Raw genomic sequence first — 26,268 nt, 5'->3', positions numbered from 1 at the left:
CTGGTCACTTATGAAGTCAGGTAATATATTTAATAAATATCTGACATAATGATGGAAATCAAAAACTGTAGTGATCATCAGGAAAATCAGTTGATGCCTTTTGGGATCCATCCATCCATCCATCCATTAGCTATACTGCTTGGCCCACGGGGGTCACGGGCGTGCTGGAGCCTATCCCAGCGGACATCGGGCAGTAGGCGGGGACACCCTGAACTGGTTGCCAGCCAATCGCAGGGCACATAGAGATGAACAACCATCCGCACTCACACCTAGGGGCAATTTGGAGTGCTCAATCAGCCATGTTTTTGGGATGTGGGTGGAAACCGGAGTACCCGGAGAAAACCCACCCGGGTACGGGGGGAAAATGCAAATTCCATACTGACTGTGAGGCGGACGTGCTAACCAGTAAAATGAGTCATGCTCTTGTGCTAAAATACTGGAGAAGAACCAGATGGACCTTGTCAGCCAAGGTCAAATAATTATCACCATGTCATGTTTGTGGCGTTTATATTATTTACATTAAAAAAAGTATATTATTGGAAGCCACTGTAACCTTAATCATAGTTTTAACTAACGCTATGCTGGAATGTAGGAAAAGGGCTTGGAAATACTGATGACAACGAACAGTTCTTAAATTCAAATGTGACAAAAAGTTACTGTGCAAGAGAAAGATGTGTGTACTGTTTTGTGGCGTAACTCCCTTCTACCACAGTATATTATATAAATTGTTAACGTATTTATTAAATGTAGTATGTATACTTTTATATGTATAATTTATATTTTTTATTTGCGGCTCATTGAAATGCGTGAGAAAAGTCAGTCACACTCCATCATAGAAGAAGACAACGACGAAGAAGGTTTGTTTTGATCACGTGACAGGAAGTACAAGTTGGAAGTCCAATGGTTATAAAATCGTGCGACACAAACCTCAAATGTGATCTGTGTTTATTTGGTGTCGAATAACTGTGTTTTCTATGAAAACGTAATGCTTTTGTAATATATAGTGTTTTACTTCTCCGGCCCAATGATTAGTTGATTTGAGGGTGGACACTATCTTCTTAAGCTACTTTTAGCTTGGTAGTTAGCTTTGGCGTGCTGAGTACAACCTTGCCCTTTCCTCAGCCACCTTGGCTTTGGAGTTGTCTTTTATCTCTGTGCGTTTGGTTTGTCTCGGCTTTTTTTTTTTTTAACCTGTCCTCCTTTGTCGGTATCTGTTTGTCTTCATGCTGTGTTATTTGTCACTTTAGTGCGTCCTTGTGTGAGCGACAATTCTGTCAGCTCCTTGACACTGGCATTCATCAATATGGACCAGCGAAGGAGCAATTGATGGAAAGTAACAACTTCACTCAGGGGTGAGTTAGTAATACCGTTTTGATTAACTTCATCATTACCTGTTACCAATCCAAGGTGTAAGCAGGACAGGCTACGATGCGGCGTGACAGTGAGCTAACTAAAGACTCGGAGCAAATAAGAACTAACTCGAAGAACTCGTCTTTTTGGCGGCATTTTCAACATCTTTCCTGGGGTTGTTCCTCGTGCAAGGACACGCTAGGACGTTCTATTTGAAATTTATTTGATCGAACACGCCAAATAGATATATTAAGTGTTCATTTGTAAGATGTATAACTATGCCTGCCGAAGACGACATGCTAAAAAAAAAAAAAAAAAAGTAGATGGATAATAAGGAGGCTGAGATGGCAGGATTTTAACGTAATATCCTCATGAAGTAGCAGAAAAGTGGTTCATCGCAATAAAACAACAAATCACTACAAGTATGTTCTTCTGGTGTGTCCTTTGTGTTGTTGGGTGGACAGAGAAACTCGAAGATTATAGACATGTCCTATGTTCTGCTACAGTAGTTTGAACAGTCTATTGTTATAAATGTATTTTCAATCAAATATCCATTATCATATTTGATATTGATGTCTTTATCTTTCCGTTTGTCAGACATTTTGCCCCTTCCCCCTGAGAGCTGTCATTTTGTCTACATCGACGTTTTTGGGAGGAGCGGCATCCCTGAACCAACAGGATGTTGGAAGGCCTTGTCGCCTGGGTGCTAAACACATATTTGGGGAAATATGTCAGCAACTTAAACACAGATCAACTATCTATAGCCTTGCTCAAAGGTATTTGGATGTCACAGTTTGTATTCACCCAAATGGCAAATGTGAACGATGCTTATTCCTGCTTCTTAGGCGCAGTTGAATTGGAGAACTTACCTCTGAGGAAAGATGCCCTCAAAGAGTTCGACCTGCCCTTTGAGGTTAAAACAGGTGAGGTTTATAGTGTTTTCCTTTGGGTTGCTTTTGAAGGCTCCACGATCACCGTGATCTTTCTTGTCTTTTAGGCTTCATTGGAAAGATCACACTTCAGATCCCTTTCTACCGGCCTCACAGTGACCCCTGGGTCATCTCCATGTCCCAGCTAAATCTCATTATTGGTCCCGCCCATTTGCGGGAGTATGACGATGAGAAGGAGAAAGAAGAGCAGAGGACACGCAAGAAATATCTCCTCAAGACTCTTGAAGACAAATTCAAAGTATTAAAGATTTTGATGATTTTCGTTAGATTTTTTTTTTTTTCTTTCTCCAAACTTTTTTTCTATGGAGAGAATATTCTGAAATTCCGAAATGTATCTTAATTTAGTTGAATATACTACTATATATTTTTTCTGTTCTTCCTTTAGAGTGAGTGTGAACAAAAAGGAGAGTCTTACTGGTACTCTGTAACTGCATCAGTGGTGACAAGGATTGTGGAAAACATTGAGGTACAGTAAACCAATACAAAATCAAACTCTACCTGATGCTTGTAATACAACATAATAGTTTTAATTTACTTATTAAAAAAACCCATTGGCATAGAGATCAGCGGCAAAAAATGTCAGTGTTGAGTGTTATCTGTAAAAAAAAAAAAAAAAAAACTTCTGGTACTAGCTGTTGGCACTTCAGCAGAAAATATACACAATTAGAGTTTATTTTTTTATTTTTTATTGGACTACTCTGTTTTTCTGATTATTTGTTTAGCTGAACATCCAAGATGTACACCTGAGATTTGAGGATGACACGTGCAATCCAGAGAAGCCCTTCTCCTTTGGAGTATGCGTCAACAATATTTCTGCTCAGAATCCCTCCAAAGATAAGGCAAGTAGTGTTTGATTTTAAAGCTTGCTATCAATCCGGCTGTTATACTGCAAATGGCTAAAAAAACTGTCTTTGGCTCTCCTTTCTCAAACTCATAAAAAGATTGCTTTAAAAAAAAAAGATATGGAATATGTCATGATTTAGTCCTGTCTGTAAAAAAAAAAAGTATAAGTAATGTATGTTCCCCTTTTCATAGGCATGGACTCCGTTTCGGCAAAAGCAACTCGAGATAGAAGATTTTAGAGTCTACTGGGATACAGAATGTGAAATGCTTGCAAATCTCCCGGTGAATCAGATCCAGGTCAGATTCCAACCAAAACACACAAACAAACGTTTTGGTGTTGCAAAGGGTTAGAAATCGTCAGACGTTGACTTAGGTTGGCATTGTGCCAGAGATTAACGTTTATTTACTAAGCAGCTTTACTCTGTCTCGTATCTGTTTGGAGTTCTTAGATCTGTGTGTGCTCTTTACCTTACTCTTTCTTTAACCACGCAGGAAAGAAATTTTTTTCACAATGATATAGTACGTAGTCACATATGGAATACACTTACCCCACCACCTCCCCCCCACGTGACAATTTATGTTTTGGGAATGTGCAGGAAGCTATGACCCAATGTATGAAGACGTGGGAGCACCAGTACATCTTTGAACCAGTGTGTGCCTCCGTATTGCTCAGAAGAAATGCCTCCAAGGAGCCTCTGAGGTTCCGACACACCCCACGGATTCAAGGCCACGTTCAGCTGGAAACTATGTTTCTACACTTATCTCAGGTCGGCATCATTACATTACCCGGCTATATGTGGTGTACTCACTTTACGTGAACATCTACAAAAACCCCAATTTGCAACACTAGTCTTTAAAATATTCCCAGGCGGTCTCCCATCAATGCAATAGTGCTATAAATATAAAATGCAATGTCAGCATAAACGTGATGATCTGAATGTGTGTCCTATCAGGTTCAATACCAACAGGTCATGGCATTCCTCAAAGAACTATACCGCCGGGAAAGGGAAATGCTTTACAGAAAATGGAGGCCCAACTACTCCGTCTCTGGAAAGTAAGACTCAGAGACTCCGTGCGGGAAACCGTTGGCACTAAAGCAGTAGATTCTGATTTGTTTACACATTTAACTTTTTCTCCAAGCTGCAGACAATGGTGGTTGTTTGCCATTGAGGCAAACCTAAGTGAGATCAGGGAACAGCGCCGTCGGGGAAGTTGGACTTTTGCCCTCCAGCGGGCACGAGATGCCCAGACTTACACCAGCCTGTACTTCAGAAAACTCAAAGGAGTCCCACTAAGCCCCCAAGAAGAGGTACTACACCTTAACCGACAGTCCTCTAAAATGTCTGATTAGTGTAAATATTTAGCACTCTACTGTAAAAGAGTGTTGTACTATCAAAAGTTGTGACTCAGCTGCGCTTTGTATTTTCTGTATGTACCTGTCGTTATCAATTAGAGTGAGATTGAGCGAGTAGAAGAAGAGCAGACCTTGGAAGAGCTCCAGAGTCTCAGAGAAATCGTCCACGACTGGTTTCGAAAACAGGAAGAGATTATTGAGGTAAGACTAAGATGATACCACTGACACAAGAATTCACAAATATAACAATATAAGTGACATTTTTCTTCAAAAAATGTTTTCCACTGATTTTTTGTTTTGTTTTTCCCTACACACAGAATGTACGAGAGACGACTAGTGAACCCCTGCCCTGTCCACCCACTCCATCCATCCCCAAGAGTGGGAGCTCTGGTATGATCCAGTACCTGCAGTCGTGGTTTCCGGGCTGGGGGGGCTGGTATGGAGATTCTCTGGACCCTGACAGAGGCCCTGAGGTGCTTCTCCCAAGCCCATCCTCCTGGGATATTCTGGGTGAGATATGAGCTTTTTAATACCTGCCATCGTGGCCATGTCCTCTGATAAAGGGAATAACGATCGTCGTCATCCATCACTCGTAGAACTGAACATGACTGCTGATTCCGATCTTCTATTTTCTCCAGCAGAAACAGACGACTTGTTTGATCCACTTGAGGACTCCCACACTTTGAACACGTTTACCAGGAGAGATTACCTGTTTGCTCGTCTGGAGTTTTTACTGGAAAAAGGTGGAATTACACTCTTGCATCAGGACACTAAAGACAAAATACCACATGAAAGTGGAGTCATCCAGCTGGAGGTTTCAGGTAAGAGAAAAATGTGAACGTAAAGTGGCGACCCCCAATTATTCTGTGCTGATTTAGAGCAACTACAGCAATTAAATCATCACCTCTGTGCTGTCATGACTGTTTCACAGAGGTGAAGGTGGTTGTGGAGTCTTTGCCTCGCTCAGAGTCTTCTCTACTGTCTGTAAAGCTGGGTGGTTTATTCCTCAGAGACTTGACCACCCATGACACCGTCTTCCCTGTACTGGTGTCTCCAAAAACGGTAAAAAAAAAAAAAAGCTAATGGAGGAAACCTGGCAGAACACAATTTGGGTGGGTTTCAAAATGTACTTTATATTTTTGTGCATGACATGATTTTGTGTTTTGCAGGACAAGGTTGTCATTTCTGTTAACCAGACATCTGGGCAGCCCAGCAGCAATTCGGGTAAAGCCTAGGTTTCGTCTAATTTAGTATAAATGTTTGAATGAAAGCGTAAACTAAATGTTTAATTTACTCTATACTGTGAATTCAATGTTGTTTTTGGGGGTTTTCTTTCCAGGGAGTTCAAATGCAGAGAGCTTTTCCTCTCCAGTGTTTGAAATGCTTTATGAGCGTAACCCTGTAAGGTGTAAGTTTGAGAGAAGATTGGAAGTGAACACGAGCCCACTAAACATAATCTACAACCCACAAGCAATCAAAAAAGTGACTGAATTCTTCTATAAAGGACGAGTTCATTCCTCTGGTAAGTCAGTGATACCTACATTTCAACATGTATACTTTTTTTAATGATGGTAATTGAATAATGTAACAATATATTTTTTTTCCCCTAGGTTTTGGCTATCAGTCAGAGTTAGAGCTGAAAGTGGCAGAGGCTGCCAGGAGGCAATATGACAAGTTAAAAAGACAGACCAAGGCAGAAATCCGACAAACTATTGATCAGCTTCTTGTTGGAGAATTTATTGTAAGTCTGACACACTGCCGAGAGTTGTGACTCAAAAGACAAACAGATTATTTCAACGTTGTTGTTGTTATCTTGTCTAGGAAAACAGTAAACGTTGGACTATGAAACTGGACATCTGCGCACCGCAGGTCATTTTCCCAGATGATTTCCAATCAGGAGATCCAATGTTAGTTATTGTTGATCTAGGCAGGATTTTGCTTACCAACTCTCAAGGTAAGTCCACCAATTATTTGACGCTATATCACTTGCTTCTAATTTAATTTCTAAATAGTTTCATTTTTGCATATCTGTTCTTTGAAGATGACTCCAAAGACTGCAAAATAACCCAACCTGAAAGGGAAGATCTGAGTGATGAGGAGTACCAAACACCCTTGGCCACTCCACCAGAGTCTCCTCCTGAGCTTGACGTGCCTTTGAAAGACTGGCTAAAATGTCCTGAACTTCCCAGCCTCAGATCTCCTGAGAGTACAAAAGCCTACAGTAGAAAGCTTTACGAAAGATATTCATTGTCCTTCAAGGATCTGCAGATCATGGTCGGTCGCTACAAGGACAATTGGAAAAACCTTCAAGAGAGCGAAGTAGGGCCGACTCACGTGGTGGAGAAATTTAATGTGTTGTTACAACTGGAGCAGAGATTGCGCTATACGTCAGATCCCCAGCTCCCGGGGGCTGTGCTGTCAGGAACCCTCCCAGATCTGAAAGTCCATATCAACCTAGAGAAGATGACAGCTTTGAGGAGTTGTCTGGCTAGACTAAGCACTCCCGATGGGAATTCAGACGAAGGCCAAGATAAGGCGTCAAAGTCTCCCGACCCGCTTACTCTTCGCCATGAGAAAATCTTTCAAAGAGAGGACAGCTCTTGGAAGATCCAAGGTTCAGCCAAGAACTTGACGCAAAGCGTCATGACTTTAGAGCAGCACACAAGGGAAGTCTTGGTAGAATCCCGTCTACTGTTGGCTGAATTCAAAATAAACTATATGCAGCTTGGGGTGGAGAGCGATGGCCGCTACATATCTGTTCTCAAGGTCTTTGGCACCAATGCCCATTTTGTCAAGCGTCCTTATGATGCAGAGGTCTCGCTTACTGTCCATGGTCTTCTTCTTGTGGACACTCTACAAACCTATGGCTCAGACTTTGACCTGCTAGTGTCATCTCATAAAAATCTCAGTTTTGATATCCCCACTGGCAGTCTTCAAGAGAGCCAACCATCTTCCCCGATGTCATATGAGAGCAGATCTTCAGAGCAACCGAGTCATCTCACTGAGTCATGTATGCGCACAGATCAAATTGCAACCCTCAGTTCCTTTCTCAAGGATCAAGAGGCCCTAATTAAACTCGAGTACCAGTTTGTGAGCTCAGACTGCCCTTCCATGAACTTGGATAGCTCCCTTCAGGTGATAACTATGCAGGTCAATAACTTGGACATCATTCTGAACCCTGAGACCATGGTGGAACTCCTTAAGTTCCTTCAGAAATCTTTCCCAAAGGAAGAAAACGCTTGGACATCATCACAGCAACCTGCAACACAACCCTACCCTGAGGAAGAAGATGGAACTTTTCAATCAACATATGACCAGAACAAGGAGCTTACTGTCGAGATTCATCGACTTAACCTTCTTCTTCTTCGAACTGTCTCAACGGGCGCCGTCTTGGGTGCTGAGAAGAAAGGTTTGAAGATTGCCACTGCCAGCATCACCGGCACCAAGGTTAATGTTTCCTTAGGTAGTCGAATGGACATTAATGGGTCACTTGGAGCTATTCAGTTGGTAGACTTGACCCAGGAAGGAGGTCGAAGCCAGTTTGTCGTAAGCATCGGCAATGCAGAAGATGTCTCAACTGATGAAGTTCTAACTTTGCTTGCTGACAAAGAACTTTCTCCATCAGAAGCTCTGAATTTTCACCTTCTAGAGAATTTCCAAGGGGACTGCACTTTAAATCTACATATGGCATCTTTGCATTACAACCACTCAGCCAAGTTCTTGACGGAGCTGAGTCTTTCTGCTAACGAGGTGGAAGACAATTTCCGCTCAATGTTGAAAAGTGCTGCAACCAAAGTGTCAACAGTTCTTGCCACAAAGACAGCAGAGTACAGTGGCATGTTTTCACTCTTTGAGACTCCCTCGCGAAGAAGCCGAACACAGAGTTGGTCTTTTCCATTGGAGGATGAAGAGGATATTTCCATGGAGGAAACTGAACCCACCATAGACACATTCTTTGTCAAGTTGACCCTAAATATAAACATTGAATCACCAGTCGTGTCCATTCCTCGCAAACCTGGACACCCTGAACTGCTGGTAGGGCACTTGGGTAGCATAACTATCCAGAATTTCAACACTGGCCAACATTCTGACGGGGAGAGACTCCAAGTTCTTGTCAAGGACATTCGGCTATACTCACTAAACACAAGTCCTTTGGTTTTGAAGAAGATGCAAAGAGCGGGAAAAAATGGCAGCATTTCACCATCCCATACTAGAAGTCACGATGAACCGCAGTTCACACGTCATGACTTTTTTGAATACCTCAGCCAAGGAAAAGGTAACTGTTAAAACTAAAAACTTCAATGGAATCTTACTAATCTATTTTTTCCCCCACTAGCTTTCCATATATTGAAAGACACCACCATACAGTTCACACTGGAGAAGGCCCCCATCAATGATGACATATATACTTTGCTCAACTCCAAAGAACCATGCAAGAGCACCGCCTTGCTGAGAGTTGAAGGAAAATTTGTCAAACCTGTTCAGGTACATACTTCTTTAAAAGAAACAACAGTGGTATGTCGAAGGTCGACAACAATCCGTTCTGCAATCCAGGTCTAGCTTATTCAAATACATATTGTGCCTGTTATGCATCTCATGAATCATCTTATTTTAGTTTAAATATAAATCAATTATAAGGGTAATATAAAATGTTAGGATTAGGCAATACATATTGTATAAACTAATTATCATCCAAATGCTTTATTGATATTATTAGATGAATTTCATTGTGAATGGGTCACCTTGAAAATATAGAATGATAATACAGAATTTTGCTTTTGATAAAATATCTTGAATTTATTATCTCTATTAAGATTTGATTCTTTGCTTGTAGGTATTCCTTTGCAAGGCAGTGTACGAACAGGTCCTCCAGACACTGGATAATTTATTTCTCATCGAGGAGCAACATGTCACCCCCAGTCAGCCACCAACACCCCCGCCACCAACTCCTTCCTCCACCAGACCTCACCGCTTTCCCGACCCCCATGGAGGACTCTTTGCAAAGGATCCTCCCTACCTCAGTTTATCACACTCAATCCTCTCCTCTCCACTGCCCCTACAGTCTCCAAAGCCAAGTTCTGACTCTCCTGCATTTACTCAGCTGAAAATAACTGTTCATGTAGCAGAATTGCAGGTCCAGCTTAGTGCTGATCTTACCCAGGGCTCCCAAGGCTTAATCAGTCTCCAGTTCCGTGACCTGGTGGGCGACTTCACAAAAGAGCATCCGCATTTGTTAGAAGTCCAACTGATCCTGCGTTCAGTGCTCATGGAGGACCTCCTGGAGCAGAACCCTGAGCATAAACATCTCATGGTGTCCCGTGGAGCGCCAAAGCCTTTCACATTCAGTACAAAAGAGTACCTCTCTCAAAGTTGTCCATCGGCGTCCAATGCCTTATACCCAGTGATGCCTCGCTCTCTTCCATCCCACATGGAAGAGGCCCAGAATGTCTTCCAACTTTACCAAAGGCATGCCGGTACTCCTTCAGCAGGTCATCGCAAATCTAAGAAAGATCCAGACTGTCCCAGCACTCCACCACCCTCCCCTACTCATCCCGCATCCACCCCACAGCCGACCTCCGAATTTGATGAGTCATTAGTTCACATCAACGTGTTGCTGGTTGACCAGAATCACCCAGAGTTCAAAAGCCGCTACGGCAGCGTAGGGCGAAGCATCGATATCGACTTTAACTGCTTGGACGTATTAATCACATTGCAGACCTGGGTGGTCATCCTGGATTTTTTTGGAATCGGCTCCACGGCCAATAATCATGCAATGAAGGTGCCTCCGAGTTCCCCTCAGTGTGTGCCAGGACATCCTCTCGATGAGTCAGACATCATTGAGCAGGACCCAAACGAAGTTGTCAACACCAAATTGGACCTTAAGGTATGCCGATAGAAATGATGTACATTTGATTGACCTTCATATACGAATTAGACAAAAGAGTAGATATAATAAATAGAATCAAAACATTGTATTTGTTAATACTACTGCACTGGGCAGACCCCCCCCCCCCAACCTCACATGTCTTAACAGTATGCATTTGAATTTGCAGGTTCATTCCTTGTCTGTTGTATTGAACAGAGAAGGCAACGAGCTTGCGCGAGCCAGTGTGATAAAATTATCGGCACATCTGGAATTGTTGGGTATGAAAAACTTAAAACGATTCATTCACTGAAAGATTCCCAATCCTGTTTTAGTGGTTGATTATTCTATTTTTTTTTTTTTTTTTTTTTTAATCCTCTACATTTTAGAGAATAACCTGGTATTGACAGGCAGTTTGGGAAGTTTGTCCTTGAGTGATCTAACCCCACATGGCGAGCTTTACCGGGAACGTTTCACCACATATGGAGGGGAGGCTCTAATATTCAATATCCACAGGTAAAGTACATATCAAAGTAGCACCATTTCTTTATACAGTCCTTAAATTCATTAGTATTGGAAAGGTTTGATCACCATTGAATTTTATTTCAGATATGGTATGCCAGATCCTTACCTGGAGCGTGAATATGACATCAAGGTGTCTTTGCTGATGGCTTCGGTGCAGTATGTCCATACGCAGCGCTTCCAGGCTGAGGTGGTGGCCTTCATACAACACTTCACACAGTTACAGGATGTGCTCGGCAGACAGAGGGCAGCGATGGAAGGCCAAGCTGTAAGTATCACCTGTCTTCCATCCCAACAATTCTTTGTGATCAATCATGGTATTACTGTGGGTTAAGTAAAAACACTGAAAACTTTCTGACTCTTGTCTTTCATCTCTTGCAGGTACGGGACCGTCCACAACGGGCATCCAGAGTTCTGCTAGATATAGAAGCTGGTGCCCCAGTCATAATCATCCCGGAAAGCTCGACTTCAAAAAGGGTCATTGTAGCAAATCTTGGCCAGCTGAGGCTGCAGAACTGCTTCTTACCCGCTGGGGCCCGTGGCACTTTCTCCGCCCGAGACAAGGTAGAGAAACTGACCATGGCACATGCCTTTTTCCCGTCTCTGGTGAGTCAGTCCTCAATCGTCGATCCAAGCATTTCCTCCAATTCTAACTCTTGACTGACCCCTACATATGGTTGTTTCAATAATGGACCTGACATCTTTATGTGCATCCTGTTTGAGCATGTGTGTGTCTTTCAAATGAGTAAGTGTGGCATGAAAGCAAAAAAGTCCACTCTTTGGGGACTACTATAGTTTTCTTTGAACCAAATTTCAAAAGCAATTTTCCATTTGGGTTCTGGGTTTGACCTACTTTAAGTTATTGACACACAACTTCATAACTCAGTTTTCACCATCACTGTTGTTTCATTTTGAAAAAGGAGCCTACACAAAATGCGGCTGCATGGTCTTATGAGCAAAAAGGACAACAAAGCTCCCCCAGCAGCGCACAGCCTGAAGGAGCTGAGGAGAAGGGTAGTAGCCCCATCGCTTCAGGTAAGCATCCCTGGTTAGTTTGGAAGACAGCACTTTAGTTAGTTTTGGCTTTATTGCCTTTCTCTGGGCAAATCAAACCAAACTTGAAATGTTTTTTTTGTCTTCAGAAGCCCATGTGTGTCTTTTGGATTGCATTGCTCTGGACCTGCAGCAGATGGATATTTTTGCTGCAGAGCATCTGCTCTGCCAAACATGTGACCGAGGTTGTAATGCCTCTGAAATCTCTGATGTTATTTTCCCATCGTACTGTGTACGTCGGATGGGAGGAAATCTGCTGAAAGACTGTTGTCGCCTCCAGCTTAAAGTTGAACGCAACCTGGACAGGTGATTGCCACTTAGCAAACCGGTTTGACCAAATCCTGAAGGATAAACTAATGTTTTCAACCTGTGCTTGGGTTACTTGCTATTTAAAGTGAGCTGAGCCACGCAGTTCCCGATATGACTATCTACGGTAGCCTGTCATCAGTACAGTGCTCTCTAGATCCAGAACACTACCAGCTGATTCGAGGGCTGCTGGAGAACAATCTTGGCGAGCCCGTTGAAGAATTTCTGCGACCTTTCAACCTGCAGGACCCCAGTAGCTATGTAAGACAGCAGACATATGCACAAAAGTATTTTTTCATGATGACATACCTGAAGTGTCAACAAACTGTCAGTGTCCAAGTTAACTTTTTGTCAGCTGACTATTTATTTATTTATTTATTTATTTATTATTTTGTTACATAAAGGTTATCTTAATGCGGAATGAACATGACGGAACTAATCATAGATGGTGTTTCTCCTCAGACGGTGTTAAGTGGAGATGTCTTCACCAACTTGTCAATTCTGGTGGATATGATGGATGTCAGTCTGGAGCTCATAGACAAATTGCACAAACGCTCACTAGCAAGGTTATTTTTTACAGTTCTATTATTGCTCATTTTGAATTATTGACCTACTTAATTTTTCAGAGCTTTGGGGCTGTAAAACTGTTATGAATGCATACAAATCTTCAATTTCTTTTTTTTTTTCTCATTAATGACCACTTTTTAGGCTTTGGAAGAAGTTTAAAAGCCATATTTAGTTGCCTTTGTTAATTATTTCAGATTTAACTTCATGAAATCCAAGCTGCTTTTTGAGAAGTTCTCCAATGACTCCAAATCAGTCAATCTGGTCTCTCACTCAATACTTGCATACGACACTCGGAGCACTGGACAATACGAGAGCACTGGTGGTCCCGACGGGACCAGACACAATGTATTCGACTGCATTCTCCAGCCTTCTAAAACTGGCACAAACCAAGCTTCTCTGCAACTCGAACTGCATTACAGGTACATAACGCTAATCTAAATAAATCAGAACTGAAGACATTTTTTTGGTGTTCTAACATATCATGTTGTTACAGATCAACACGAGAGTCATCCTGTTTCACAGTTGTCCTGAACAACTTAAGAGTCTTCCTCATCTTTGACTGGCTGCGACTTGTGCAGGAATTCCTGCGGTTGCCAGTAAAAAAGACGACAGGCGGTGCTGAGAATCCTCAGTGTTCAAATAACGTCAACGTTGACCTGGAAACAAATACTAATTCCTTCACAACTGGGGCTGTCATACCGAAGAGGGTCAAGAGTGGTGTGGTTACCAAAAGGTCCACAGTGCCCGTTACCAACAATCGCTGCCTGGAGGTTAAGGTCAATGTTACAGGTCAGTCATTGACGTGGAAATATTTACTACTTGATGAAAGATGCAGCCCAAATCTGCATTTCAGCATAATACAATTGCATGATCCTGGGCATTCATCCTCATACTGTATAGTCATTGATTATGGGAAAAAAAAAAAATCTCTCTCTCTCTCTCCAGGCACTGAATTTGTCATCGTAGAGGACTCAAGCTGCCTGGATACCAACGCCATCATTTTTAAGGGCACCACTGTTCTCACCTACAAACCTCGTCTGTTGGACAGGCCCTTCTCTGGAAGCCTTGCCGGCATAGAGGTAAATGAAAGTGTACAACATAAAAAATAAAAAAAAATCTCCATGTTCAGAGAGTTTGTTTATTCTGAGCCATTCCTCTACTTTCAGGTGTTCTCATGCCGTCTTGGCAATGAACAGGAGACTGCATTGTCCATAGTTGATCCAGTCAACGTTCAGGTAGAGCTGTGTGGCAGCCCCACTTACCAAAGTAGCTCAGGTTTACTTGATGCCTTCAGCGTGGAGGACATCCCGCCCTTGCTGGAGGTCAGAAATTAAGTTTCAACTTTGCAGAGTATAATGACTTAGTTCTGTTGGCATAACAATTGGTTTGTAATCTCGCAGATCCAGTTTCCTGTTCTGGACATCCGACTATCTTACAATGACATTCAGCTGTTCTTGGCCATAGCCAAATCCATCCCAACTGTAAATCCTCCACCAGCCACAGTGCCTCTTGATACACCCAAAGACTCTCACAAGAAGAAAAATGTTGCCCATATAGGTATGCAAAATAGCGTTTCAGTTCACTTTTTTTTTTTTTTTAAACTGCTGCTATAATTATTGGTATGAATATATTTCGCTCAATTTGTAATGAATCAGTTGGTTTAAACTGCGAACAGATTTCTGTATGTCATTTTGAAAATGTATTTTGTTTCCACAGAAGGACAGCTGATTCATTTACAAGATCTTGGGTTCAGGAAAGAGGACTGTAAAAAGGCCCTTCTCCTTTGTAAAGGTGAATTTGACCTCTGAGAGATTTGCTAACCTTGCTTCAGCGGCGTTCAGGCTAAAAACTCATTTTGTGTCTTCTAGGTCACCTGGATCTTGCTGCAACTTGGCTGCTAGAGAATGCTGACAATATTGCAGGCCGGTCCAAAGAACGTTCCAGAAGTGACTCTGGTTCTTCCAGCCAGGCTGCTGCTCTGTCTGGTGTAGAAGTAAAGGCAGAGAGCATCTGCATTTGTTTCATTGATGACTGTTTGGATTGTGACATACCACTTGCTGAGCTCACCTTCTCTAGTAAGTCTTAAGATACGACATTGTTGAGTAGCAGCGCGTCTGTCTTGCAGTCATGTGGAGTTTGCAATTTTTCTCCAGTTGCTTAAGCGTCCATTATAAAAACGTTTACATTTAATTTGATCTAAAATCCGGATTGACTGGCTGTTATCCAAATTCAGGTGGCATGGGCCATAAATCACATCTGCTACATAAAATGGACAGATTGATGTTTAAGGATAATAAAAAAATTGTGAAGTGTATGTTGCACATCACACACAAATGTGAAAAGCAACGTAATAATTATGTACCTCACACCTTAAAGGCTTCAAGTGCAAATTGTCACCTGCATGCCGTTTGATATTACAGGGCTTAACGTTTTGCAGCGTATTGGTTCCTCCCAGGAAGGCACTGCCAGCTTTAGTCTTTCAGGAGACTATTACAACAGAGAACTGTCAGGTAATTGGATCATGTTTTTTAATTTTTTTTTACGTGTCTGTGTTTTAAAAGCAAACAAGAAGAATTTTGGATTGAATACAATTTCGACCAAATCTTTTAAAAACAAGTCTGAGTGAAAGTTTTATTGTCAACATTCCTTGTTTAGCATTTTAGAGTTACAGTGCAGCTGTATGGACTATTTAAATATTAATTGTGTGCTAACGTCAAATGGCTCATCTGTTGTGTGTGACAGGCTGGGAGCCCTTCATCGAGCCCTGGCCCTGCTTCCTGTCCTGGCAAAAGCAAGAAGCAAGCCGATTGCATCCTCCCCGTCTCAAGATGGCTGTTAAAGCCAAGCAGCGACTTGATGTCAACATCACCTCTGTTCTCCTGGGTGAGTCACAGCAATAGCTTACTGATTATTAAAACTAAATATTTGAGTTGCACAAACATGTTGTAATTTTTTTTCATTTATTTGGTTGATACAGAACAGTACAACACAACCAAGACCTCCTGGATAGCAGACTACTGCAACAAGGAAGCACAAAGTAGTCAGTCTTCACCCACCTTGTCCTGGATAGGCTCCTCAGTTGACCCGCCTACCTTTGGGACAAGTGAGTTAAAAGGCAATGAAATTAAGAGGACAAGAAAAAGAATGTTTTAAATCTTGTGTCGGTTTTATCAGTGTGATTCCTCCCGCATTCTCCCAAGAATTCTTCACGGAATCCTCCAAATTGTCATTAGGATTGAACCTAACCCCAATGAAGATAAGCAATGAAGAAAATGGATGGATGATGTCTATCTTTGATCATCTTATCTGTCTGTCTTTTCCCAGGTGCTCCACTTTCCCACCTTAGAGCTCGTAGCACCGCCAGGTTGACCAGCTTTGATCAGCAAACTGACTCCAATGGTACACTTCGCAGTTTATTGACCCAGATCACTACAAGCAATACTTTAATGTACGCATTTTACATTAATGTAATGCACATGCCATTTTTGTGTACAACAGTAGTAAAACTTTCCAAGAAGAGGCAGCCATTTGTGCCATATGCTCTGCGCAACCATACAGGATGCACTATGTGGTTTGCAACGCTGACTACAACCCCTACAAGGTTGGTGGAACTACTCCAAGTGAATGAAACAATGAAATGCTATTCAGTTTGTTTTTGGAGGCTCCAGTATATCCCAGAACTGCCATGGAGAGAAGACTTTTTACTAATCACCCATCCCCGGCTGAAGTTCTTGACGTGTTTCTTTCAGAGTGGCACTGTCTCACAGCAGTAGTGCAGACTCTATTGGAGACATCCACGGCCCTGGCAATGATGATAGCCACAATGTCAGTCAGTGGCGAGAGGTGTCCCCCGGTGAGGAGATTCCGTTTGAGTTTGAAGCACGAGAGAAACTTCGCCATAGGTACATTTCAGCCAATATTTGAACCTTCTATTTACTGCTATTTTTATGACTGATAAATTGATCTTGAAATGTAAATGAAATTACAAACAAACAAAAATATTTACACATATAATGTCTGAACATAAATGAATGATTTGTTTTTAATACACTGCTGTAATGGGTATCTCATGTAGAAAAAATAATTACAGAAAAAAGAAATCATAAAATATCCCAAAGTCAATTAACCTGCTGATTTCGGGTTTGGGGGGAGGGCTAGTTCAGCATATCGACACCTTTAATATAGTCGGTAGTTAATATTGACACCCTATTAATATAGTCATGAAAATGTTTGGTTGCAGTCGTTAGCAGTTTACAGCCCCTGCAACGTGGTTGTCCGTTTTGTACAAGTCTTCATTTACAGGTTGTCATTATTTCCGTATGCAGGCACACTCACGAGCTGAAGCTGCACCAACTGCTTGTCCGAGTGTGTGGATGGGAACAAGTCAAGCCTGTGTCTGTGGACAAAGTGGGAATTTTCTTCCGGTATGCAGGTCCGGATAGGAACAACGCCTCCAACATTGTAAGCAAACATTAGGGCCTCGGAATCAAGTCTAGCTGGAACATTTTCTTTTTAAATTGGAAACTCTAACCCCCGCCCCACCCCCATGCACTTCCACAGGTTGGCAGTCCTATCAGCAGGACTAACATAATTCATCCACATGTCTACGTAAGTCCAATGTTTAGTCACTGAGTAACTTTGTGTATCACTAACTGACTGCTGCTTTAGTTATTGTTTGTGATTGACTTTGCTTTGAATGTCTATTCTTATATTGATGAGTGGTCCTATGGCCATACCTATGTGTTCCATCACATGTTGTGAAAATCTCTACTTCTGCTCAGTTCTCAGCACTTCCTCCGGTCCGAGTGGTCTTCTCCATCACGATGGAGGGAAGTGCCAGGAAGGTTATAACTGTGCGCTCAGCTCTCATTTTGAAGAATCGTCTTGATGTTCCCATGGAGATCAGACTTGACAGCCCCTCTGCTCCTGACAGTACGCTACCGCTGCTCCATTTTTCATTTACTGTACTCATTTTCACAGCCTCTACATATTCTAAAGTATTCTGTTTCTTGTCCTTCATTCTCTTAACAACCTTTGTCTACAGAACCAGTGGTATTGCCTCCAATTTTGCCCGGTCAGGCCCTGGCAGTTCCCCTGCACCTGACGTCATGGCGGCTCCAGGCACGGCCTAAAGGCTTGGGCTTATTTTTTTGCAAAGTTCCAATCCATTGGACCACTGTGGAGCGTCCCGGAGAGATCAGCAGCAGCAAGAGGGATTGCCAGTCTGCAGACTTCGATGACACTGTCAAACGTAACTTCAGGTAGATTGACTGACTCATACCTTTTCCTTAGTTTTGTTTTTCTCTTGGTTTACTCATGTCATCTAATTTCTTTGCACCTCTTAAGGTTTTGTGTGGTCATAAAAAAGGAAAACTACCCAGACCAGCAACCTGCCAAAAAGGTCTCCAGTACCAATCAGATCTATCGACAGCCAGGTCACATAATCTATTTGTTGCCCACCATGGTGCTGGCCAACCTGCTTCCCTGTGACCTCAACTACTATGTGAAGGGGACAGCCATCAAAGGCACACTGAAACCAGGAAAAGAAGCTGTGCTTCATGCTGTGGACACCTCACAGAACATGGAGCTAGGTCAGAGAGGAGAAGAAAAACTATTTACCGTAGTCCATTTTCTCTCTTACATCCCTATGCTGTCTGTATTCCAGGTGTCCTGTTAGAGAACTTCCCTGTGTGCAAAGAGCTGCTCATTCCTCCCGGAACTCAGAATTATGTTGTAAGGATGAGGCTATACGACACAAACAAGCGTCTTCTTTGCCTAACCATTCGAATCATCCTCCGGGCGCACGGAGCTCTGAAAATCCTGATTTCTGCTCCCTACTGGCTCGTCAACAAGACAGGTTAGGCTTTTAATTAATCCAGAAAGTCAGTCATGTGCAAACTTGCTCATTTACGCAAGTTATTTTTCTTTTTCAGGCTTGCCGTTAATTTTCAGACAAGACAATGGCAAAGTAGATGCAGCAGGCCAGTTTGATGAGCATGAATTGGCGCGAAGCCTCAGTCCTTTACTTTTCTGCTACACTGACAAAGAACAGCCCGCCATGTAAGTTTGTATCAAAACACCAGCTTATGTATGAATGTAAAACAAACACAAATGCAGTTTTAGTAGCAACCGTCATTTTTTAATTGTCGCTAAATGAGTCTTATTTTTAAAAAAAACATCAAAATCATCCAAAATACTTTGATAGTATGGATTGTGCACATATGTCTTAATAATAAATCATGTGGAAAAAATATTTTCAACATCATTAACTGCTTTGTAACGAAACACAAAATGCTTCAGTTGTTTCAAGACGCATTTGAACAGCTATCAATCGCCGAAATATTTTACTACCATATTTATCATATTGATTATTAATTTCCTTCTTTCGCCTAAACCCAGGTGCACTATGCGTGTTGGGAAGGGGATCCATCCAGATGGAGTTCCAGGGTGGTGCCAGGGTTTCTCCTTGGATGGAGGGAGTGGAGTAAGGGCAGTGAAGGTTATCCAACAGGGTAACAGACCTGGACTCATCTACAATATTGGCAAGTTGTTGTAGACCCACTTTATCAATTACAGTTGTAACTCTAAGTTAAATATAATTGAATACATTGATAGTAAATACATATATTTCAGTACTCCGTATTTGAATCTGATGTCCCTAGGAAACATGCATTTAAAAAAAAAAAACTATGAATACTAATTTATCATGAATTTATTGTTTGTCTTTGCAACATAGGTATCAGTGTGCGCAATGGAAAAGGACGATACAGAGACACTCACATTGTGACTTTTGCCCCCCGCTACTTGCTGGATAACAGCTCCTCACACAAACTTGCCTTTGCCCAGAGAGAGTTTGCTCGAGGAAAGGTGAAGAATTTACTGGTGTTTTTGCCTTTCTGTTATTCCCATATAAAACAGATGTCTCCAGTGCTTGGAGATTTAATTTAAACCTTTTGAGCACTTACTCTTGGGTGTTTTTCTGTATGAAAAAACAAGCTTTAAAGAAATGTTTTTGAGGTGTTGGAACGGATTAATGGCATTTCAATTTGTTTCAGTGGGGAATATTTATTTGAGGTTTGTTATGTTAGGAATTAAGCTTGTAGGCCTATGTACTACTTTATTATAAATAGTCCTTTTTTTATTGTCCTTATTCCCAGGGTACAGCCAACCCAGAGGGTTACATCTCCACTCTACCAGGCTCCAGCGTTGTCTTTCATTGGCCTCGAAATGACTATGACCAACTGTTATGTGTGCGCCTCATGGACAGCCCGACATGCACTTGGTCAGGAGGCTTTGAGGTCAACAAACCCAAGTCCTTCCACGTCAACATGAGGTAAGAAATATTTTGGTTTACAGATCAACTGTAAACATTATAATACACTTTAGGTTCATCCTGAAATTTCACTGGAACAGTGTATTACATTTGTGTATGCAAATATAAAGTGTTTTATTTGAATTTTGTTTTTTAAAGGGACACCATGGGGAATTGCTTCTTCTTGCGGACAGAGATCACCATCAAGGGAGCAACCTACCAGATCTCCTTTACTGACACTGATCAGCTGCCACCTCCTTTCCGTATCCACAACATCTCTGAGGTAAGCTCTTGCTGTGTTCGATGGCTTTTTGCTTTTTGTATGAGCAAGTACGATAGAAGCAAGGTGAACAATTGAGAGTTACATTACCTAAACAACATCAACTTCAGGAAGAACATTTAACAGACTTAAAATGTTAATCAGTGTCAGCAAGATGGTGTTTCAGTTGTGTACCAAATTGGATTTTCAAATATGGTTTAACATGGATCTTTATTCTCTCAAATTTGTGTTTCTTCAGGTTCCCATCCAATTCTGGCAGCATGGGGTGGTTGACATCAAGCTGCACACCGAGGTGAAGGCCGACTCCGAACTGGACTACGCCTGTGACGAGCAAACACTGCCGCCATACCTGACTCTGACTGTGAAGGGAGCCGGCTCATCAGAGGTCACAGCTGACATGAACTTCTTCAGAGAATACAATAAGCTCTATTATGAGAATTTCATCTACATCGCTGCCACGCACACCTTCTCACAGTAATGATTCTTTACATGAAGCCTTTTTTTCATCATTCAAGAGTGAAAGGCATAAGAAGTAATTGTTATTCTTTGATAAAGGAGTGGGGTTAGGAGGCCTGTTGGCAAGAAGCATCTGGTAACCCGTGCTGAGCTGGTGCTTGATGTGGACACAAAGACACAGAGGGTCATCTTGAAAAAGAAGGTATTATTTTTGGGTCGACTAAAAAGTAATTATTGGGTATTAAGTGGATTCCACAAAAATTATCAGTGTGGATTACAGCGACTTAACTGAGCTCTTGACTTAAAGCTCACTGTATGATATATAAAAGTAAAAAAGGACGTATGAATTTTTCCTTGGCAGGAGCCTGGGAAGCGCTCCCAGTTGTGGAGGATGACTGGTACTGGTATGCTGTGTCATGAAGGCTCCTCACCACCTCAGAGCAAACCCGCTCAACCACGTCCAATGGACTCCTCTTTGGTTTTGGACATTGCTGGACTTGCAGCTGTTACTGACAACAGGTTAGCGCTAGTTGAAGATCTGTATGAAGAGATGTCATTCTTAATTTTTTCTGTCTTAAAACAGTTTTGAGCCATTGATGTTAAGGAGACCTGACCCTCGTCGCAGCACAACCCAAACATGGTATTTCAGCTCATGCATGCTGACCTGTGGCCTTCCCCGACTAGTAGTACAGGTGAACACATCAACCTTCTTTCGCTCTCTTTTTTTAAGCAAGCATTTATCATTTATGTTCAAGTTTCATTACATATATTATGTTGTGTATATTTAATATATATATTTATAAATTTTATCATTAAAACCAAAAACTATTCTCTGAGAGAGCATGTCAAGCATGAAAATGATGGGCTCCAAGACTGAACCTTGAGGAACTCCGCAGGAGAAATGTACAGACTGATGAAGGGGAGCCAACAACCACAGAAAAAGATCAATTTGATAAATAGGCCATCAGAGAAGAGACATTTTTTTTGGTGTGATTGGAAAATTGTAGCCAGTTATTGACTTTGTTTTCCTCCTTTCAGGTAAGGGGTGGTATTGGAGGTCTGTACGATGGAGCAGAGGTGGTGTTGGGACCAGATTCCGGACTTTTAGAGCCTGGTCCTGAACAGCAGTTTATCAACCAAAAGATGAGGCCTGGTTCTGGCGTATTGTCTGTTCAAGTTTTGCCAGACGGACCCACACGTGTTCTCCAGGTGAGAACCAGACCTGCGTGTGTTTTGATTGCAGCTATATTGTAGCTTTCTGTTCACACCATGCTGTTTCACCTTTCTGTTTTCATCAACAGATCAGTGACTTCAACCAAAGGAGACTGATCCACAAGTCACCAAGTGCTGAGCTGGACAAGAACAAAGAGGATTTGAAAAAGAAAGAAATTGAACAGGAGCTTGAGGTAAGAACATTAACAGACACGCATGCAACCTCAGATCATCAAGATCGAAGGGCTGTCATTATCGCATACTATCATGTCTCACTCGTATGTACTATTAAATATGGACCTGACGTCCCGTGACATCATTCATACTAGGTGATAGTCAATTTGGAGGAAGGTATTGGTGTGTCTCTGGTCAACAAAGTTCCAGAAGAGCTCGTGTTCGCCACACTGTCCGGTATAGATGTCCACTTCACACGTACCGCTGCCAATGAGGTGTTGGAATTGAGCATTCACAACATTCAGGTAAGATCCAGATGGCTCACAGTCGAAAGAGATTTGTGTGAAATCAGGCAGGGCGCGGCAGATTGTTTGAGTGTTCGTATTCTTTTGGTTATCAGGTGGACAACCAGCTTCTAGGAACCACACAGCCAGTGGTGCTGTGTGTGACCCCAAGCTCCGCAGATGGCATTGTGAGCGAGAGCGGTCCATCCTTGCAGGTGAACTCGGTCAAAGTTACGAGCAGTCTGCTGCTTACTGATATCTTCAAGGTCAGTAGCAAAAACACTATCTTGACTCTCTGCATGAAAAAAAAATCGTAATTGTGTATGCAGCCTTTCTTTTATGATGGTGTAACTTTGTGTCTACAGCATCTCATGGTAACAGCTGGCCGATTCACAGTCATCATTGAAGAAAAGTTGTTGCTCAAGCTGCTCAGCTTTTTTGGTTATGGGCAGACAGAAGCAGGTTGGTCAACTGTCTCTTTCACAAATTGATGTTGCTACTTTAATAATTGAAAATGAGAAGACCCTTAAGCACTAAGATGAACTGACCACCTCCTATAATCGCTAACGGATTGTGCATTAATACACCACACTTGGATTTAGTCCCATCATGTGGAAAACTGACTACAGTAAAATGTTCGTGTGTGTATCGACTGGTAAAATGATCCATGTAATTGATGTAGAACTGGAGAAATTGGATGAAAACCTTCATGAGAGGCCCAATCAGGATGCTGGACCACCCAAACGCTACTACTTTGAGAACCTGAAGATCAGCCTGCCTCAGGTCAAGCTCAGTGTCCTCACCTCTCACAAGCTGCCTGCTGATCTGAAGGTAATTTTCCATTTTTTTAAATCTTCTCAGCTGCTACTAAATGATGCAACTTAAAGAGGGGTAAAATGTTTTTTCCTGTTGTTTGTCTGACTACTTTGCTGACTTCATCACTTGAGCTAAACTGTGAGGGTTGTCTTTATTGCAACTGCATTTGATGATTGACACATTTATATACTACTGTTAACTCATTTGCTTTTGCAAACAATTAGTCTGTTCTGCACTTTTTTTGCGGCAGGCTTTGAAAGGTACCTTGGGCTTCCCATTGGTTCGCTTTGAGGATGCTGTTGTTAACATGTACCCATTCACTCGAGTGCACCCTTATGAGACCCAGGAGATCATCATCAATGATGTTCTCAAGCATTTCAGAGAGGTAAGAGATGTGCAAAGGATGCTAACTTTATGGCTTGTAGATGTAATGCACGGTGTAATGTATATTTTTTTATATAAAGGAGCTGATCAGCCAGGCAGCCCAGATCCTGGGTTCCGTGGACTTCCTTGGAAATCCAATCGGACTTCTCAATGATGTTTCTGAAGGCGTATCGGAGCTCATCAAGTATGGCAACGTGGGCGGCCTTATACGAAACGTGACACACGGTGTATCCAACTCTGCTGCTAAGGTACAGTACAAATTCACTCAGCTGTTTAGTTTTGGCAACTTTAGATGTTTAGCTGCGTCTCATACTGAAATAGCAAAGCTAAATAAAAAACAAAGAAATTAAAAAATGGATGAAATTGCAGTTTGCAGGAACTTTATCTGATGGGCTGGGAAAAACTATGGACAACCGGCACCAGACGGAGCGGGAGTACATTAGATATCACGGAGCCACCAGTGGCGAACACCTGGTCGCCGGCATCCATGGACTCGCTCATGGTATAACTTTCTGTTACATTTTAATCATGCTGTCGTCTGAATTCACATTGATGGTAAATTTCATGGAACTGTTAAGCAACATGCTTGTGCTTACTAGCAACACATATGAACTCTTTCACCTCTTAATGGATTTTGTTCATGTTGAGGAATTTAAAAGCACAACCGTGATGCAAAAGAAAAGTGTTGCAGTGATTTTCTCTGTTCTCTCAGGTATCATAGGTGGCATGACGAGTATCATAACGTCAACTGTGGAAGGGGTCAAGACGGAGGGTGGTGTCAGTGGCTTTTTCTCCGGCCTGGGCAAAGGTCTTGTCGGCACTGTGACCAAACCGGTGGCTGGAGCACTGGACTTTGCTTCAGAGACGGCACAGACAGTCCGAGACATGGCGAGTCTCAGTAACCACAGGTGGGTAGAACCGCTAATTCATTTTATTTTTGTAGTGCTACAGCTTCCTTATGGAAGGAGTTATAACAATTTGGGGATGTCACTCTGTCCAACCGTGATCTGTATTGTGCAGGCTAAGCGTGTCCCGTGTCAGGAAACCTCGCTGCAGCAAAGGTCCTCAGGGTCTTCTGCCTCGCTACTCGGCCTTGCAGGCTGACGGCCAAGAGCAACTCTTCCACCTCACAGACAACATCCAATCTGAGTTGTACGTCAGTTTGCTGGTTTTGTACGCACAGCTTTAGCACATTGTTCCATCGTGTCACACACTTTTCTTTCCTGGCTGCCGGCAGCTTCATCGCAGTAGAGCCCATTGACAGCTACAGCGTGCTCATCTCCTCCAAAGTGGTCTACTTCCTTAAGCCTGGAGACCATGTGGATCGTGAAGCTATTTTCTTGGAGATCAAGTATGATGACCTCTATCACAGTCTGGTGTCTAAGGATCATGGCAAAGTCTATGTGCAGCTCACCAAAAAGGCTGAAAGCACCAGCAGTGGTGTGGCCATTCCTGGCCCCTCCCACCAGAAGCCCATGGTAAGACTTTGTCTTGACTGCAGCTTATGATGTCATTCACTGTGTCATGCCTTAAAGGTGCATGCTTTATTAAAAGATACCCCCACCAACATCTTAGAACTGATTCTGTTCTGGTCACCTCATTTAGCCATGCAAAAATCACGAGTTCCAGATGTAAAGTTTCTGTTCTTAAGTTCTAATTCTCTGTATACTCACTCCACAGGTCCATGTAAAGAGTGAAACTCTGGCTCTCAAAATCTCCCAAGAGATCAACTACGCCAAGAGTCTATACTATGAGCAGCAGCTCATGCTACCGGCCAGTAACAATGAGGACTGCTTATTGCTTGAGTCGTGATCAAATAGAGATGAGGGGGGTTTCTGAAGCCCCCTTAAATGAAGATGTTTAATCCACTCTGCGATTGACCGGCGGCCACTCTAGGGTGTACGCAACTGTATCATTTTGAGAGTCAGCTGATAAAGGCTGTAGCTCAAAGCTGCCTAGAACATTATTGGATGGATTAATCATGACTACGGAGAAAAGGGGATACTCAGATAGTCACATGATCGTTTCAGTCACATGACCTAACATTGCTGCGTGTATTACGGAGTTTTAATTTCATCTGTGTATATTTGTTACTCTGACTGTGTTTATAGCACCAAGTGTACATATTCTGCAGGTCTTCCACAATGATTGTGAATAAGGTAAAAATGTAAATAAGGATATTATTTTGTGTGAGGGATGAAATATAAAAAATTGCACTGACACATTTGAGTATGTGAAATGCCCCAAACTCGAATCACTTTAAGCTGCCTTCCCCATCTCTTTGCCGGGTACAACTACAAACCCACTGTTTTGACATTTCGGTAGCATCACTGTTTGTTTCTCTTCGATGTGACTGACTTTCTCATAAACTAGCATCTATCTTCCAGGCTGGATTTTTGAAAAGTCAATGAAGTGTCAGGACTTTTGGTTTAGTGTCACATGCTGCGATGAGTTTGAGCATTTGGGGGGCATATTGGGACATGTGGATGTTTTGTAAAATGCTTTCACATGGACAAATGCAAATAAAGGACCCCTGATTTAA

General features: G+C 42.2%; 1 protein-coding gene across 5 annotated transcripts; it reads left to right on the top strand.

Annotated features, from left to right (window-relative positions):
* The first annotated feature begins 877 nt into the window (after nucleotides 1-877).
* Nucleotides 878-26,268, top strand: vps13d (vacuolar protein sorting 13 homolog D). Of its 5 annotated transcripts, none has more exons than XM_049753057.1 (71): nucleotides 878-1,154; nucleotides 1,248-1,352; nucleotides 1,948-2,126; nucleotides 2,196-2,273; nucleotides 2,348-2,538; nucleotides 2,686-2,766; nucleotides 3,023-3,139; nucleotides 3,336-3,440; nucleotides 3,740-3,910; nucleotides 4,097-4,197; nucleotides 4,284-4,452; nucleotides 4,597-4,698; nucleotides 4,815-5,007; nucleotides 5,139-5,318; nucleotides 5,429-5,559; nucleotides 5,667-5,721; nucleotides 5,837-6,019; nucleotides 6,108-6,238; nucleotides 6,319-6,451; nucleotides 6,539-8,773; nucleotides 8,834-8,982; nucleotides 9,332-10,381; nucleotides 10,551-10,641; nucleotides 10,750-10,876; nucleotides 10,970-11,150; nucleotides 11,264-11,488; nucleotides 11,803-11,917; nucleotides 12,025-12,241; nucleotides 12,331-12,502; nucleotides 12,704-12,807; nucleotides 13,003-13,227; nucleotides 13,302-13,597; nucleotides 13,754-13,887; nucleotides 13,975-14,130; nucleotides 14,209-14,365; nucleotides 14,525-14,599; nucleotides 14,677-14,883; nucleotides 15,229-15,318; nucleotides 15,551-15,691; nucleotides 15,786-15,911; nucleotides 16,133-16,207; nucleotides 16,307-16,409; nucleotides 16,558-16,710; nucleotides 17,134-17,269; nucleotides 17,369-17,416; nucleotides 17,590-17,740; nucleotides 17,853-18,069; nucleotides 18,155-18,399; nucleotides 18,474-18,665; nucleotides 18,742-18,868; nucleotides 19,208-19,350; nucleotides 19,545-19,675; nucleotides 19,966-20,141; nucleotides 20,280-20,403; nucleotides 20,639-20,874; nucleotides 20,956-21,058; nucleotides 21,218-21,375; nucleotides 21,440-21,548; nucleotides 21,895-22,065; nucleotides 22,158-22,262; nucleotides 22,398-22,547; nucleotides 22,643-22,792; nucleotides 22,892-22,988; nucleotides 23,209-23,357; nucleotides 23,593-23,727; nucleotides 23,807-23,974; nucleotides 24,096-24,228; nucleotides 24,439-24,634; nucleotides 24,747-24,878; nucleotides 24,964-25,204; nucleotides 25,407-26,268. In XM_049753057.1, exons 3-71 carry the CDS (start codon nucleotides 2,030-2,032, stop codon nucleotides 25,536-25,538), a joined length of 13,077 nt encoding a protein of 4,358 aa, XP_049609014.1. In that variant the 5' UTR covers nucleotides 878-1,154; nucleotides 1,248-1,352; nucleotides 1,948-2,029; the 3' UTR covers nucleotides 25,539-26,268. The 5 variants fall into 5 exon arrangements, with proteins under 5 accessions (XP_049609014.1, XP_049609015.1, XP_049609013.1 ...); XM_049753058.1 differs by having other exon boundaries at nucleotides 5,136-5,318; nucleotides 11,264-11,446; XM_049753056.1 differs by having other exon boundaries at nucleotides 5,136-5,318; nucleotides 16,310-16,409.

Source organism: Syngnathus scovelli, chromosome 2 (genome assembly GCF_024217435.2).
Source record: "Syngnathus scovelli strain Florida chromosome 2, RoL_Ssco_1.2, whole genome shotgun sequence".
NCBI lineage: Eukaryota > Metazoa > Chordata > Actinopteri > Syngnathiformes > Syngnathidae > Syngnathus > Syngnathus scovelli.
This window is presented reverse-complemented; position numbering and strand designations above follow the sequence as displayed.